Source organism: Rhinopithecus roxellana, chromosome 8 (genome assembly GCF_007565055.1).
Source record: "Rhinopithecus roxellana isolate Shanxi Qingling chromosome 8, ASM756505v1, whole genome shotgun sequence".
Lineage (NCBI taxonomy): Eukaryota > Metazoa > Chordata > Mammalia > Primates > Cercopithecidae > Rhinopithecus > Rhinopithecus roxellana.
In genome coordinates, this window is record NC_044556.1 from 6,780,619 (window position 1) to 6,795,829 (window position 15,211).

Below are 15,211 nucleotides of genomic sequence, written 5' to 3' on the forward strand. Positions count from 1 at the left end.
GTAGAGACGGGGTTTCACCATGTCAGCCAGAATGCTCTTGATCTCCTGACTTTGTGATCTACCCACCTCGGCCTCCCAAAGTGCTGGGAATGCAGGCGTGAACCACCACACCCAGCTGGTGGTTTTTTCCTTTCTGTTGTTCCCCAGGTTGGAGGGGCAAGAAAAGCTTTGGGGTCAAGGTGGCTGCTGGAAAAAGGATGACGTTGAAGAGATGACCCCATCGTTGGCAGAGCCTGGAAATGAAGAGGGTATAGCTAGAGGAACCCCCTCTCCTGCAGGCTGGTCTCACCACCAGCTCCAGTGACAGTGGGCTCAGAGGAGATCCTCTCAGCCTGCTCAGTACAGGACACAGGCAAATAAGGAACCTGGAGAGGGCAGCCTCCAGCCTCCCTGGCCTGGCAGCTGTGGGACATACCTCTACAAAGCTAAAAAGTTTGTCACCTATACCCAACCACAGCCCCAGGGAAACCGCCGTGTCCCCAGCACCTGCCAGGAAGGGTGAAGACCGGAAAATCACAGAAGTTTTTTCTTCTAGCACAAGAACCCCCACCTCCTCCCCAAGAGACATCTGTAAGGAATATCTGGAGAGAGATACTGGGGCAAAAATAGATCAACAGGCCAGGTGCGGTGGCTTGCGCCTGTAATCCCACCACTTCGGGAGGCCAAGGCAGGCAGACCACCTGAGGTCAGAAGTTCGAGACCGACCTGGCCAAGCCCGTCTCTAATAAAAATGCAAAAATTAGCCGGACACAGTGGCAGGCGCCTGTAATCCCAGCTACTTGGGAGGCTGAGGCAGGAGAATCGCTTGAACCCGGAAGGTGGAGGTTGCAGTAAGCTGAGATCACACTACTGCACTCCAGCCTGGGTGGCAGAGCGAGACTCTGTCTGAAAAAAAAATGAAAAAAAAGAAAAGATTAGGCCGGGCGCAGTGGCTCAAGCCTGTAATCCCAGCACTTTGGGAGGCTGAGGTGGGGGAATCACGAGGTCAGGAGATCGAGACCATCCTGGCCAACATGGTGAAACCCCGTCTCTACTAAAAATACAAAAAACTAGCCGGGCGAGGTGGTGGGCGCCTGTAGTCCCAGCTACTCGGAGGCTGAGGCGGGAGAATGGCGTGAACCCGGGAGGCGGAGCTTGCAGTGAGCCCAGATCGTGCCATTGTACTCCAGCCTGGGCGACACAGCAAGACTCCGTCTCAAAAAAAAAAAAAAAAAAAAAAAAAAGATTAACAGTAGCTGGGGTTCAGGAAATGGACAGATGCTGTTTTCCTCAAATACATGTCCTAGATATAGGGCATCCAATAATTACTATTTTTATTTCGTTTCATATTTATTTATTTATTTATTAGACAGAGTCTCACTCTGTTGCCTGGGCTGGAGTGCAGTGGTGCCATCTCGGCTCACTGCAACCTCCACCTCCTGGATTCAAGCTATTCTCCGGCCTCGGCCTCCTGAGTAGCTGGGATTATAGGTGCGCACCACTACGCCCAGCTGATTTTTGTATTTTTAGTAGAAATGAGGTTTCACCACATTGGCCAGGCTGGTCTCCAACTCCCGACCTCAGGTGATCGCCCTTGTTGGCCTCCCGAAGTGCCAGTATTACAAGCTTGAGCCAAGGCCCTATTGTTTTTTTTTTTTTTTTTTTGAGATCAAGCTTCGCTCTGTCACCCAGGCTGGAGTGCAGTGGCATGATCTCTGCTCACTGCAACCTCCGCCTCCTGAGTTCAAGCGATTCTCCCGCCTCAGCCTCCTGAATAGCTGGGATTACAGGGACCCGCCACTACACTTGGCTAATTTTTGTATTTTTAGTAGAGACGGGGTTTTAACCATGTTGGTCAGGCGGGTCTGGAACTCCTGACTTCAGGTGATCCACCCGCCTCAGCCTCCCAAAGTGCTAGGATTACAGGCGTAAGCCACTGTGTCCGGCCCTCATCTTTTTCTTAAACAAAACCCAGATGTAGAATTAGAGCCTTCAAGGCTGGGTGCAGTGGCGCTCACACCTTTAATCCCAGCACTTTGGGAAGCCAAGGCAGGAGGATTCCTTGAGCCTCGTTGTTTGAGACCAGCCTGGACAACAGAGTGAGACCCTACCTCTATGAAAACAATTTCTTTTTTTTTGAGATGGATTCTTGCTCTGTTGCCCAGGCTGGAGTGCAGTGGCGCAATCTCGGCTTACTTGCAGCCTTGGCCTCCTTGGCTCAAGTGATTCTTCTGCGTCAGCCTCCGGAGTAGCTGGGACTACAGACGTGTACAGACGTGGCGCAATCTCGGCTTACTTGCAGCCTTGGCCTCCTTGGCTCAAGTGATTCTTCTGTGTCAGCCTCCAGAGTAGTTGGGACTACAGACGTGTACAGACGTGCGCCATCACACCCGGGTAATTTTTGTATTTTTTGTAGAGACGGGGTTTCACCATGTTGGCTAGGCTGGTCTCGAACTGACCTCAAGCGATCTGCCCACCTCGGCCTCCCAAAGGGCTGGGATTACAGGCACAAGACACTGTGCCTGGCCCTGGGAACATGTTTACATGGACTTCGTTCACTTTTTAAAACAAACTGAGGGTAAGTTACTAGACCTGTGAACTAAAAAAAAAAAAAAAGAAAAAAAGAAAAAAAAAAGAAAGAAAACAAACTGAAGAACAAAGAACGAAGTGTTCTGAGGTTGCTTTTATTCCAAGAACTCTGTGTGCTCCGCCCAGACACCACTGGTGCCTACTTGTGTCCCCAGGGGACCTACACACAACAGCACCCGCACCAGGAGGGCATTCTTGACCCACGTGAGCCCTGGTCCCCCAGTCAGTCAATGTGACTGAGTCCGCCATTGAGGCCAGCCTGGCCAGCCCCAAGTGGTCCCTCTGAGTCCTCAACTCCCCGGCCAGCGAGGAGTGAAGCTCCATGCCCCTCGGTCCACGCCTCCAGAGTCTGAGCATATCCTGCAGCCTCGATCTCAGGAGGCAACGCATGCAGCCTCCCCGGACTCAGAAAGTGGGCTTCTCCAGCCGTGGTCTTCTTCTCCGTCCACAAGCTTCCAGATGGCCCCTCCTCGGAGCCCCTGCCCGGGCAGGGAGTGGCCACATCCTCGGGCAGAGCCAAGAGTCACCGTCCTTCGTGGGCCTGGGACCAGGCCCAGCCAGGAGGCTAGGAGGCTGCCTCTGCCGCCGTGGGCTGGATCAGCATGGTGGTGGCCTGCAGCGGGTAGTAGCGGCCCCGCCAGGTCTTCCAGAAGATTCCTTTCTTAAGCTCCTGCCGCTGCTGTGGGATGGAGCGGAAGTACTGGCCATTGAGGTTGGAATGGCTGCAGGTGCCAAACCACCAGCCTCCTGCCAGGGTCAAGGGAAAGGAAACATGGTCAGGTCTTTGAGCCATCAATGGGGCTGAAAGAAGATGGGGATAGGGTTGAGGATAAGGCAGGTTGGGGACCATGACTGGGCTTTGGATTTGACCTTTTTTTTTATTTTTGAGTTTGGGTCTCACTCTGTCACCCAGGCTTGAGTGCAGTGGTGCAGTCTCAGCTCACTGCAGCCTTGACCTCCTAGGCTCAAGAGATCCTCCCAACTCAGCCTTCCAAATAGATGGGACCACAGGCATGCACCATCACACCCAGCTAGATTTTTGTATTTTTAGTTGAGACGGGATTTCGCCATGTTGCTCAAGCTGGTCTCCTGAGCTCGAGTGATTCACTCGCTTCAGCCTCCCAAAGTGCTGGGATTACAAGTGTGAGCCACTGTGCCTGACTAATTTTTTTTTTCTTTTTTTTTTTTTGAGACGAAGTCTCACTCTGTTGCCTAAGCTAGAGTGCAGTGGCGTAATCTCGGCTCACTGCAACCTCCACCTCCCGGGTTAAAGTGATTCTGCTGCCTCAGCCTCCCAAGTAGCTGGGACTACAGGCACACGCCACCACGCCCAGCTAATTTTTGTATGTTTAGTAGAGGGTTTCACTATGTTGGCCTGGCTGGTCTTGAACTCCTGACCTCATGATCCGCCTGCCTTGGCCTCCCAAAGTGCTGGGATTACAGGCGTGAGCCACCACACCCAGACAACTTTTGTATTTTTTTTTTGTAGAGACAGGGTCTCCCTCTGTTACCCAGGCTGCTGTCAAACCCCTGGGCTCAAGCAATCCTCCCTCTTTGGTCTCCCAAATCCCTGGGATTACAGGTGTGAAGCCACCACACCCAGCCTCAGCCTTTACTCGAGCCCAGTGGTTGAGGCTGCAGTGAGCTATGATCATACCACTGCACTCCATCCTGGGTGACAGAGTGAGACCCTGTTTAAAAAAAAAAAGATTCCTGTGCAGTGGGCACCATTATAAAGATGCTTGTGGCCAGGCATGGTGGCTCATGCCTGTAATCCCAACACATTGGGAGGCCGAGGCAGGCGGATCACTTGATGTCAGGAGTTCAGGACCACCCTGGCCAACATGGTGAAACCCCTTCTCTACTAAAAATACAAAACAATTGCCTGGTGGCGGGAGCCTGTAATCCCAGCTACTCAGGAGGCTGAGGCAAGAGAATCACTTGAACCCAGGAGGCAGAGGCTGCAGTGAGCCGAGATCATATCACTTGCACCCCAGCCTGGGCGACAGAGTGGGACTCCGTCTCAAAAAATAAATGAGTAGGCCGGGCGCGGTGGCTCACATCTGTAATCCCAGCACTTTGGGAGGCCGAGGCGGGCGGATCACGAGGTCAGGAGATCGAGACCATCCTGGCTAACATGGTGAAACCCCGTCTCTACTAAAAAAATACAAAAAACTAGCCGGGCGAGGTGGCGGGCGCCTGTAGTCCCAGCTACTCGGGAGGCTGAGGCAGGAGAATGGCGTGAACCCGGGAGGCGGAGCTTGCAGTGAGCTGAGATCCGGCCACTGCACTCCAGCCTGGGCGACAGAGCGAGACTCCGTCTCAAAAAAAAAAAAATAAAAAAAAAAAATAAATGAGTAGGCCGGGCGCGGTGGCTCACATCTGTAATCCCAGCACTTTGGGAGGCCGAGGCGGGCGGATCACGAGGTCAGGAGATCGAGACCATCCTGGCTAACACGGTGAAACCCCATCTCTACTAAAAATACAAAAAAATTAGACGGGCCTGGTGGCGGGTGTCTGTAGTCCCAGCTACTCGGGAGGCTGAGGCAGGAGAATGGCGAGAACCTGAGAGGCAGAGCTTGCAGTGAGCCAAGATCCTGCCACTGCACTCCAGCCTGGGTGACAGAGTGAGAGTCCATCTCAAAATAAATAAATAAATAAATAAATAAAAGTAAAAGTGGTCAAGACTTTTCAGGATGGGAAAACTGAGGCCAGATAGGCTAAGTTAGTGGCCTAATCACACACGGCATGTAAGGAAGAGGTGGGGGCAGGAAACAGATGCAATTTGGAGTTGAAGGCAGGACAGAGTAGCAGAAAGATAAGGAGGGAAGCTGCTGGGTGGATGTGGCATGGCAGAGCCTGCTCACCAGAGAGGCTCTTGGCGCAGTTCTTGTCCCTGCGGAGGTCGTGATCTTGGTCCCAAGTGGAGAAGGGTACAGAGAGGCCGCTAAGCGGGACGGTGGTGGCACCCAACTGGCTGGCCACAGGCTCGGTGAGCTGCAGGCTGTAGGCCGTGTCCTCACCACCTAGGTGCACAGAGAACTGCAGCGACTCGGCGTTGCCATCCCAGTCTTGCAGCTGCACGGCCAGGCGGCTGTTGCGGTCCCCTGTGATGCTATGCACCTTCTCCAGGCCCAGCCAGAACTCGCCTGGAGTGGGAGAGGCCACTCAGTGAGGCAGGGCCACTTCTGAGGGTCCCTCTTCCTCCCCTGCCTCTGTACCCACTAGCAACACCCACCTTGGGGATCCCCGAACCCCGCCTTGTAGGCTTCCCAGGGCCGGTTGAAGTCCACAGAGCCATCATGGCGCCTCTGAATTACTGTCCAGCCTCCATCTGCCCAGAAAGGTACAAGGTCACCAGGAAGTCCCTCCTCACAGAGGACCCCACTCCCTCATCTGGCTCCCAAGCACCAAATCCCCTCCAAACCCAGGAAGCCAGCAGCTCCCTCACTCATCCCTGGAGGACTCAAGGAGGGTGGGTCAGAGGAAGGAATATTATGGGCTGGCCTTGGGAAGATCTTTGTCCCAAGAACCCAGCAGGGACTGAGCGTGGGAAGGAGTGGGCAGTGGAAATCTGCAAAGCCTCTCTGGGCCAGCTGTACTGGGTCTTCCTCTGCAGTTCTCAACCACAAAACCCCGTGTTGTAACCTCTTGTAATGGAAAGGATTTATTCTCAATGAAAAAAAAAGCTGCTTCTTTTTTTTTTTTTTTTTTTTTTTTAAGAGATGGAGTCTCACTGTATTATTGCCCAGGCTGGATTGCAGTGCCACAATCTCAGCTCACTGCAACCTCTGCCTTCAGGGCTCAAGTGATTCTTGTGTTTCAGCCCCACAAGCAGCTGGAATCACAGGTACCTGCCACCATGCCTGGTTAATGTTTTGGATGTTGGTAGAGACGGGGTTTCACCATGTTGGCCAGTCTGGTCTTGAACTCCTGACCTCAAGTGATTTGCCCACCTCAGCCTCCCAAAGTGCTGGGATTATAGGTGTAAGCCACCGTGCACCGCGCTCAGCCTTTTTTTTTTTTTCTTTTTTTTTTTTAGAAACGAGGTTTTGTTGTGTTGCCCAGGTTGGAGTGCGGTGGCTATTCACAAGTGTGATCACAGCTCACTGCAGCCTTTAACTCCTGGGCTCAAGCGACCCTCCTGCCTTGGCCTCCTGAGTAGCTGGGACTACAGGCGTGTGCCACCATGCCCAGCAAGGGCTGAATTTTATTTTATTTTATTTTCTCTCTTTTTTATTTTTTGGTGGGAACACGGAATCTCACTCTGTCACCTAGGCTGGAGTGTGGTGGTGTGATCTCGGCTCACTGCAACCTCCGCCTCCCGGGTTCAAGTGATTCTCCTGCCTCGGCCTCCTGAGTAGCTGGGATTATAGGCGCACGCCACCATGCCTGGTTAATTTTTGTATTTTTAGTGGAGACGGGGTTTCACCATGTTGGTCAGGCTGGTCTCGAACTCCTGACCTCGTGATATGGCCGCCTCAGCCTCCCAAAGTGCTGGGATTACAGGTGTGAGCCACTGCGCCTGGCCTTTTTACTTTCACAGAATTTTTTGTAAAGATGAGCTCTCGCTATGTTGTCCAGGCTGGTCTCAAACTTCTGGACTCAAGTAATCCTCCCGCCTCGGCCTCCCAAAGTGGGATTACAGGTGTGAGCCACTACATCCAGACAAGGGCTGCATTTTAAAGAAAAGAGGCCGGGCGCAGTGGCTAATGCCTGTAATCCTAGCATTTTGGGAGGCCGAGGTTGGCAAATCATTTGAGGTCAGGAGTTTGAGACCACCCAGACCAACATGGTGAAACCCCGTATCTATTAAAAATACAAAAATTAGCTGGGTGTGGTTGCTCGCACCTGTAGTCTCAGCTACTGGGGAGGCTGAGGCAGGAGAATCTCTTAAGCCCGGGAGGTGGAGGAGCTGAGATCGTGCCATTGCACTGCAGCCTGGGCAACAAGAGTGAAACTCTGTCCAAAAAAAAAGACCAGCCTGGGCAACATAGCAAGATCTTGCCTTTAATTATTATTTTTTTCAATTTAAAGAAAGACAACAGGGCCTGTGGGGAGAGGGGCCCCTGGTGGGCTAGCACACCCTACCTGAGGTCATCTTGCAGTTCACCAAAAATGGTGGAGACCCCTGAGGCTGGATCTCAAATAGTCCACTCTGCGTCTCCCCATCTTCGAACAGCTCCTGGCAATCCCTGGGCAGCCCTGCAGGAAGATAAAGTGGAGAGTTGAAACAGGAGAGCAGCCCCTGGGGTTCTCAGGAGCCAGGCATGTCTGGGGTCTGAGCAGTGGATGACCAGGAAAGTAAAAGGCAAATCTCATCTCATGACCACCCCTCTGCCATCTGCCTAACCTCCTCCATGGCTCCCTGTGTCCTTCCTCAGCATGGTCAACAAGGCACCTGGAGGACCAGCCCCTATGCCCATCTTACTCCTGTCGTGCTGTACCCATACCCTCTCTGGCACACAGGCTTTCTTCCCACCTTTGTACCACACACCCTCCTGCCATAGGGACTTTGCACATGCTGATCCCCCCTGCCTGGGACTCTCTCTTTTTTTTTTTTTTGAGACGGAGTCTCGCTCTGTCACCACTCGAGTGCAGTGGCATGATCTTGGCTCACTGCAACCTCCGCCTCCTGGGTCCAAGTAAGTGATTCTCCTGCCTCAGCCTCCGGAGCAGCTGGGACTACAGGCATGTGCCACCACCACCACGCCCGACTAATTTTTGTATTTTTGTATTTTTTTTTTTTTTTTTTTTGAGACGGAGTCTCGCTCTGTCGCCCGGGCTGGAGTGCAGTGGCCGGATCTCAGCTCGCTGCAAGCTCCGCCTCCCGGGTTTACGCCATTCTCCTGCCTCAGCCTCCCGAGTAGCTGGGACTACAGGTGCCCGCCACCTCGCCCGGCTAGTTTTTTGTATTTTTTAGTAGAGGCGGGGTTTCACCATGTTAGCCAGGATGGTCTCGATCTCCTGACCTCGTGATCCGCCCGTCTCGGCCTCCCAAAGTGCTGGGATTACAGGCTTGAGCCACCGTGCCCAGCTAATTTTTGTATTATTAGTAGAGATGGGGATTTCACCATGTTGGCCAGGCTGGTCTCGATCTCCCGACCTCGTGATTCGCCAGCCTCAGCCTCCCAAAGTGCTGGGATTACAGGTGTGAACCACTGCGCCTGGCAGGACTCTCTTTCCTTACTTCTCTCTCTGGGTCCCAGCTTCTGGAAGGATACCGTGCCTTGCCTCACTCCCAGACCTGGCCAGACCTCCCCAAATGGGAATTGAGCAAGGACTTCCACTTCTGGACACTGGGGTCATCTGGTGGTCTCTCCTCTGACTGCATGGAGGCTCCATGAGGCTGGGGACAAGGAGCAGCTCTGCCCACGGCCTGGCACCAGCATCCACGCAGGCCCCAGCGCATAGCAGCTGCCCAGTAAAGACTTGATGAATAGGCCGGGCACAGTGGCTCATGCCTGTAATCCCAGCACTTTGGGAGGCGGGTCGATTGGTCAGGAGTTCGAGACCAGCCTGGTCAACATGGCCAAACCCCATCTCTAGTAAAACATACAAAAATTAGCTGGGTGTGGTGGTGGATGCCTGTAATCCCAGCTCCTTGGGAGGCTGAGGCAGGAGAATTGCTTGAACCCGGGAGGCGGAGTTTGCAGTTGACTGAGATCAAGCCATTGCACTCCATCCTGGGTGACAGAGTGAGCCTCTGTCTCAAAAAAAAGACTCGATGAATGAATAAAAATTAGCTGGGCGTGGTGGTAGTAGGTGCCTGTAATCCCAGCTACTTGGGAGGCTGAGGCAGGAGAATCACCTGAACCCAGGGGGAGGCCGAGGTTGCAGTGAGCTGAGATTGCGTCACTGCACTCCAGCCTGGGCAACAGAGCAAGACGCTGTCTCAAAAAACAAACAAAAAAGACTTGATAAATGAATGAATGAATGAATGAGGCAGCAGGTCCAGAGCAAGGAGGAAGAACTGTGCTGAGCAGGAGCATCTCAGAGGCTCTGCCTGGGGGTCCCAGCTCCTAGAGGGAGAGGAGGCAGGGTTGAGGAGAGAAAGAGGGAGGGAAGAGGAGAGGAGGAGGGGAGGATGGTGTTGAGCACGTTTGGAGGCTCAGACGCTCCAGACTGGAAGGAACCGCCCCCCAGCCCAGCTGGAGAAGTAGGGGAAAGGTCGAAATGAGTCTGCATGGTGGGGGTGGGGGCAGGCCCAGAGTGACAAGGAAGACGCTTTCCGGCCCCTCAGGCATCTCCCCTTTCCCCTACTTTCCTCCTATCCAGTAAGGATGGGCATGTGGCCAGATCACCAGTGTGGCTTCCATGAATGCCAGCTGTTTGCCTTCCCAGCTCTGAACTTTCTCCTACTTGGCAGGCCTGAGCCAAGAGTCTGGGAGTCCCGAACCCACAGAAACCCTGCCCCCTTCCACTGCATTTCCCAGCCAGGACTTGTGCCTTCCCCTGTCACGTTCCAGAAGCCCCTCATCCTGGGATGGTGGCTTTGGGAGGGTGGATAGGACCCTGACCACGCTGAGATGCTGGCGGGGTTGGGGGTGGGCAGCACGGAGGTGGGAAGGAGCAGGAGCTTGGAGAGGAGAGAACCCTCAGGTCTACAGTGCTAGAAGCCTGCCACTGACCCTAGGGTGTGAGAGGGGGATCCAAACTTTCACCTAGTTGGCTGTGGACAGCCATAGATGCAGGGAAGGAAGAGGACCACAGGGAAACTGTGTGGGGCCGTGAGAACCGCGAGTCTGCGTCGGACACGTGGACATGCTGTGGTTCGAGATGAACGGAGATTTGGGAATAAAGCACCTACAACTTGTGGTGGCAGCAAAAGCCCACTTTCTGCTGCGGGGAGGGGTCTGGTGGGGGCGGGGAGGGAGGAGGAGAACAAGAGAGGGAGGAGGAAGAGGGGTCAGGGACCTGGAGCATTGGATTTGTAAGATGCAAGAGTGTGTGTTTCTGGCCTGGGAGCTGGGGGTTCCCAACCCTAATTCCCACATACCCCAAGATGCCATGGAGGGCCCAAATCTAGGAACACTCCTACCTGGCACCCCCTGCTCCATGACACCCTCCCCTAGAAGTTTCTAACCTTCAGGATGGCACCCCAAACCCCATTTCTACCTTCTCCAGCACCCTTGCAGCTCAAGTCCCTCAAGATCTCTCTTTCTCCACCTCTGTTCCAATCAGTGACCAGCAGGGCTTCAGGGACAGCCCACTGGCTTGCAGGGGAGAAGGGTTGGGTGGCCTGGCTGGGTCAGGTCAGGGCTGCGGGGCTGGGGAAGGAGGTGCTCCCGTCAGCTCTGACCGGGAGACTGACTGGTGAGCCCACAGGGAATCCAGGCCAGGACATCTTCTCCTTAAGGTGGACCTGACAAGGAGAGGACAAGCAATGGCAAGTGGCGGGGTGGGGGTGGCCACTGGAGGGCATCAAGGGCCAGACACTCACGGTGCAGGCGGCTGGCATTGTGAGCCGGGTCAACTGGCTGGGCCATCTCGGGCAGCCTCTTTCTTCGGGCAGGCTTGGCCACCTCATGGTCTAGGTGCTTGGGGTCCAGGAGGCCAACCTAGGATGGAATGGGAGGAGGGTATCAGGTCTTGCCTGGCCCCACGTCCCCACCCACAGGTCAGGTCCTGTTCTCACCACCACCCTCCCCACCTGGGGTCCCAGCTATCAGAGGGACCTTTTCTTCCTTGACCCTAGGGTTACCTGGCTTTGCAGATGCTGAATTCGCAGGTGCTGCTTCTCCAGGTGCCGCTGCTGCTGGGCCACCTTGTGGAAGAGTTGCTGGATCCTGTTGTTCTGAGCCTTGAGTTGTGTCTGGGGAGGGGTGAAAACCTTGGTGAGGACCCGGCTTGCCTTCCCCAACTTCTTCATTCATCCACTCATCCATCCTTCCAAATCTCCATCCGCTGAGGCCAGGCAAGGGAGTCTATCTTTTTTTTTTTTTCCAAAGACAGGGTCTCATTATGTCACCCAGGCTGGACTGCAGTGGTGCTGTCACAGCTCACTGCAGCCTCCAACTCCTGGGGTCAAGCGATCCTCCTGTTTCAGCCTCCCGAGTAGCTAGGACTATAGTCGTGCAGCTCTATGCCTGGCTTATTTTTTATTTATTTTTTTTATTTTTTATTTTTTATTTTATTTTTTTTTTTTTTTGAGGCGGAGTCTCGCTCTGTCGGGACTGGAGCGCAGTGGCCGGATCTCAGCTCACTGCAAGCTCCGCCTCCCGGGTTTACGCCATTCTCCTGCCTCAGCCTCCGGAGTAGCTGGGACTACAGGCGCCCGCCACCTCGCCCGGGTAGTTTTTGTATTTTTAGTAGAGACGGGGTTTCACCGTGTTAGCCAGGATGGTCTCGATCTCCTGACCTCGTGATCCACCCGTCTCGGCCTCCCAAAGTGCTGGGATTACAGGCTTGAGCCACCGCGCCCGGCCTATTTTTTATTTTTTAAGACAGACTCTCTCTCTGTCACCCAGGTTGCAGTGCAGTGGCACAATCTTGGCTCACTGCAACCTCTGCCTCTCAGATTCAAGTGATTCTTGTGCCTCAGACTCCCAAGTAGCTGAGATTACAGGTGCCTGCCACCACGTATTTATATTTGTATTTTATTTTAGTTATTATTATTATTTTGAGACTGAGTCTAGCTCTGTCACCCAGGCTGGAGGGCAATGGCAAGATCTCGGCTCACTGCAATCTCCGCCTCCTGGGTTCAAGCGATTCTCCAGCCTCAGCCTCCTGAGTCGCTGGGTTTACAGGCGCCCACTACCACACCCAGCTAATTTTTGTATTTTTAGTAGAGATGGGGGTTCGCTGTGTTGGTCAGGCTGGTCTTGAACTCCTGACCTCAGGTGATCAGCCCGCCTCAGCCTCCCAAAATGATGGGATTAAAAGCGTGAGCCACCGTGCCTGGCCTTATTTTTATTTTATTACTATTATTTTTTTGAGAAGAAGTCTTGCTCTGTTGCCTGAAGGCTGAAGTGCAGTGGTGCGATCTCGGCTCACTGCAGCCTCCGCCTCCCGGGTTCAAGAGATTTTTCTGCCTCAGCCTCCCAGGTAGCTGGGATTACAGGCATGCGCCATCATGCCCGGCTAATTTTTTTTGTATTTTTAGTAGAGATGAGGTTTCTCCATGGTGGCCAGGCTAGTCTCGACAGCAGTTGGAGGCTCCGTGAGCCACCGCGCCCATTTTTTAATTTTATTTCATTATTTATTCATTTTTTTTTGTGAAGAGACGGGGGTCTCGCTATTTTGCTTTAGGTGGTCTTGAACTCCTAGCCTCGAGCGAACCTCCCTCCTCGGCTTCTTAAAAGGGAGCCCATCCCTTGAGGCAAGGGAATCCCAGGGAGCCACAGTTGCGCACCCTCCCCCCACTCCTGTCCATATCCTTCCAAGCAAGGAGAGCCAGTAGGGGCGCGGAGAAGCAGCCCCGGAGGCACGTACCTGCAGGCTGTGAAGGACCTCAGGGTCCACCCGGCTCTCAGGGGCTAACGGGAGGGCAGTGGACCCCTCGGTTCCCTGGCAGGCGGACCCGCAAGCGCTCAGGCGCCGCTCCAGCGCGTTCAGCTGACTGCGGGTGCGCTCCGCGTGTTCGCGCAGTCCCTGGCCTAGCTGCAGGAGTCCGTGCGCCAGGACATTCATCTCGTCCCAGGACGCAAAGCGCGGAGACTTGGACTGCACGGGGCCGCCCTGAGCTCTCAGCAGCACGGCGGTGGCGACGCAGAGCATCAGGGCTGCTCCGACCGTCGGAGCACCGCGCATCCTCTCACGTAGCCTGGGAGCGGGGATGCGGGGACTCTCGGGGACGCTGGAGTTCGAGGTGCGAGGGTTGGAGACGCGGAGGACCAAGGGGAGACCTGCTTGGTTGCAGAAGCCGCTGGAAAGAATCAGATCACAGCAGTGGATCTGCTTAGGTCTGTTTCTCCCCGCTGCGCCCGAGGACGCTTTGTATAAGTTGGGTGCGGAGTGGGCGGAGGAGCCTTGGAGGCGGGGTGCGGGGAGTGCCGGGGGCAGGGCCTGTGGCCGGGGGTGGGGTCCTGTCCTCTGCAGGCCTGGTAGTCTGCGGGCTGGGGGATGCCCTGGGGGTGCAAAACTCTGGCTCTCCCGCCCCCGCTCCAGGCTCAGGCAGGCCTTCCTCTGCGAACCATAGGAGAGGTGACTCTTCTTTCCCCCACGGTGCCCGTCTCTAGGCTGTGGAATTCCAAGCCCTCTATTCCGCCCCTGCCTTGCCCAGTGGCGGAGGGGCGCACGCTTTAGCTGAGACTGGAAGGCAGAAGCAGGGGTAGAGGGCCTGGCGCAGTGACTCACCCCTGTAAATCCCAACACTTTGGGAGGCCAAGGTGGGCGGATCACCTGAGGTCAAGACTTCCAGCCCAGCCTGGCCAACGTGGTGAAACCCAGTCTCTACTAAAAATAAAAAAATTAGCCAGGTGTGGTGTGGCACGTGCTTATAGCTACTTGGGAGACTGTGTCAGGAGAATCGCTTGAACTCAGGAGGCGGAGGTTGCAGTGAGCTGAGATTGCGCCACAGCGCTCCAGCCTGGGTGACAGAGTGAGACTCCGCGTCAAAAAAAAAAAAAAAAAAAGTTTGAGACATGGAAGACCTTCCTCTTTCTCTCCCTCTTTCATTCATTCACTCACACACTGAATGAAGGTGCTGCTGTCCTCTCAGCCTAGCCCCTGTATGTTTGAAGTTGCCAGGCAGGTGAAGATACCCCAACACTCTGAGCCCGGGGTAGGGACAGAGTTGCGACAAAGGAAGTACTGAGTGAGGCTAACGGGCTGGACCACATTCGTTCCACAAGGCTAAGTATGCATTCAAACTTGCACCAATCTCCTCTGCCTCTTCCCTACCAATTCCCCTATATCCTGTCAGGAAGGGGAGGCTGGCACAGAAAACCAGCCTGCCAGGAAGAACCCAGGGCAGGTTGGCTCAGAGCACTGGCAAGAAGGGCATTGACTCAGCAGGGCTCTGAGCCAGCTCATTCTCTGGAATCTGAAACTGCACACCCAAGGGCTGACGTGCAGGCTGCCACTCATACACTTGGCCCTGTCAGCTGGGCCAGATGCCAGGACAGCATATCCCTCCCAGCAGCAGTGGACGGGAAAGGGAGGGAGGAAAACCCCAGTGAGGAGTAGGTTCAGATGGCCACCGTCTGGCCTGTCCACCCCCAAGCCCCCAGCCTCTGTCTGAGTAAGGGCATAGCTATCCCAGGCTATCCCAGAATGCAAGCTCCTCCTCTTCCCCAGCTTCTTAAACTGAGAGAACTGATCAATTACTTTCCCAACCCGATGACCTTTTCATGATCTGATTTTCAGGGACTTCTTTGGAGCCATGTGTCCCACAGCACAAAACACATCACAGACCCAGGGTCTTAAGGGCACTTGCTGTGAGCAGTCTACCAAAGAGTCTATCCTGTAGCCTTGAGTTGGCTCTAGATTTTATTCTAAAAACTGCTCTTTATTTTTTATTTTATTTATTTATTTATTTTTGAGATGGAGTTTCCCTCTTGTCACCCAGGCTGGAGTGCAACGGTGCAATCTCCGCTCACTGCAACTTCCACCTCCCGGGTTCAAGCGATTCTCCAGCCTCAGCGTCCCAAGTAGCTGTGACTACGGGTGTGCACCACCATGCCTGGCTAATTTTTTGTAT

General features: G+C 54.3%; 1 protein-coding gene across 1 annotated transcript; it reads right to left on the reverse strand.

Annotated features, from left to right (window-relative positions):
• Positions 1–2,644: 2,644 nt before the first annotated feature.
• On the reverse strand, positions 2,645–13,523 carry ANGPTL4 (angiopoietin like 4). The gene is made up of 7 exons (XM_010388827.2): positions 13,003–13,523; positions 11,273–11,383; positions 11,012–11,129; positions 7,660–7,773; positions 5,807–5,902; positions 5,436–5,717; positions 2,645–3,315 (listed from the first exon to the last, which is right to left on the reverse strand). Exons 1-7 carry the CDS (start codon positions 13,318–13,320, stop codon positions 3,134–3,136), a joined length of 1,221 nt encoding a protein of 406 aa, XP_010387129.1. The 5' UTR covers positions 13,321–13,523; the 3' UTR covers positions 2,645–3,133.
• Positions 13,524–15,211: the final 1,688 nt, after the last annotated feature.

Coding starts and splice junctions, on each gene's coding strand:
- ANGPTL4 (XM_010388827.2), bottom strand. CDS start 13,320: ATGCGCGGTGCTCCGACGGTCGGAGCAGCCCTGATGCTCTGCGTCGCC. Junction 11,130..11,272: donor TTCAGCATCTGCAAAGCCAG/GTAACCCTAGGG, acceptor ATTCCATCCTAG/GTTGGCCTCCTGGACCCCAA. Junction 5,718..5,806: donor GGGGTTCGGGGATCCCCAAG/GTGGGTGTTGCT, acceptor CTCCCACTCCAG/GCGAGTTCTGGCTGGGCCTG.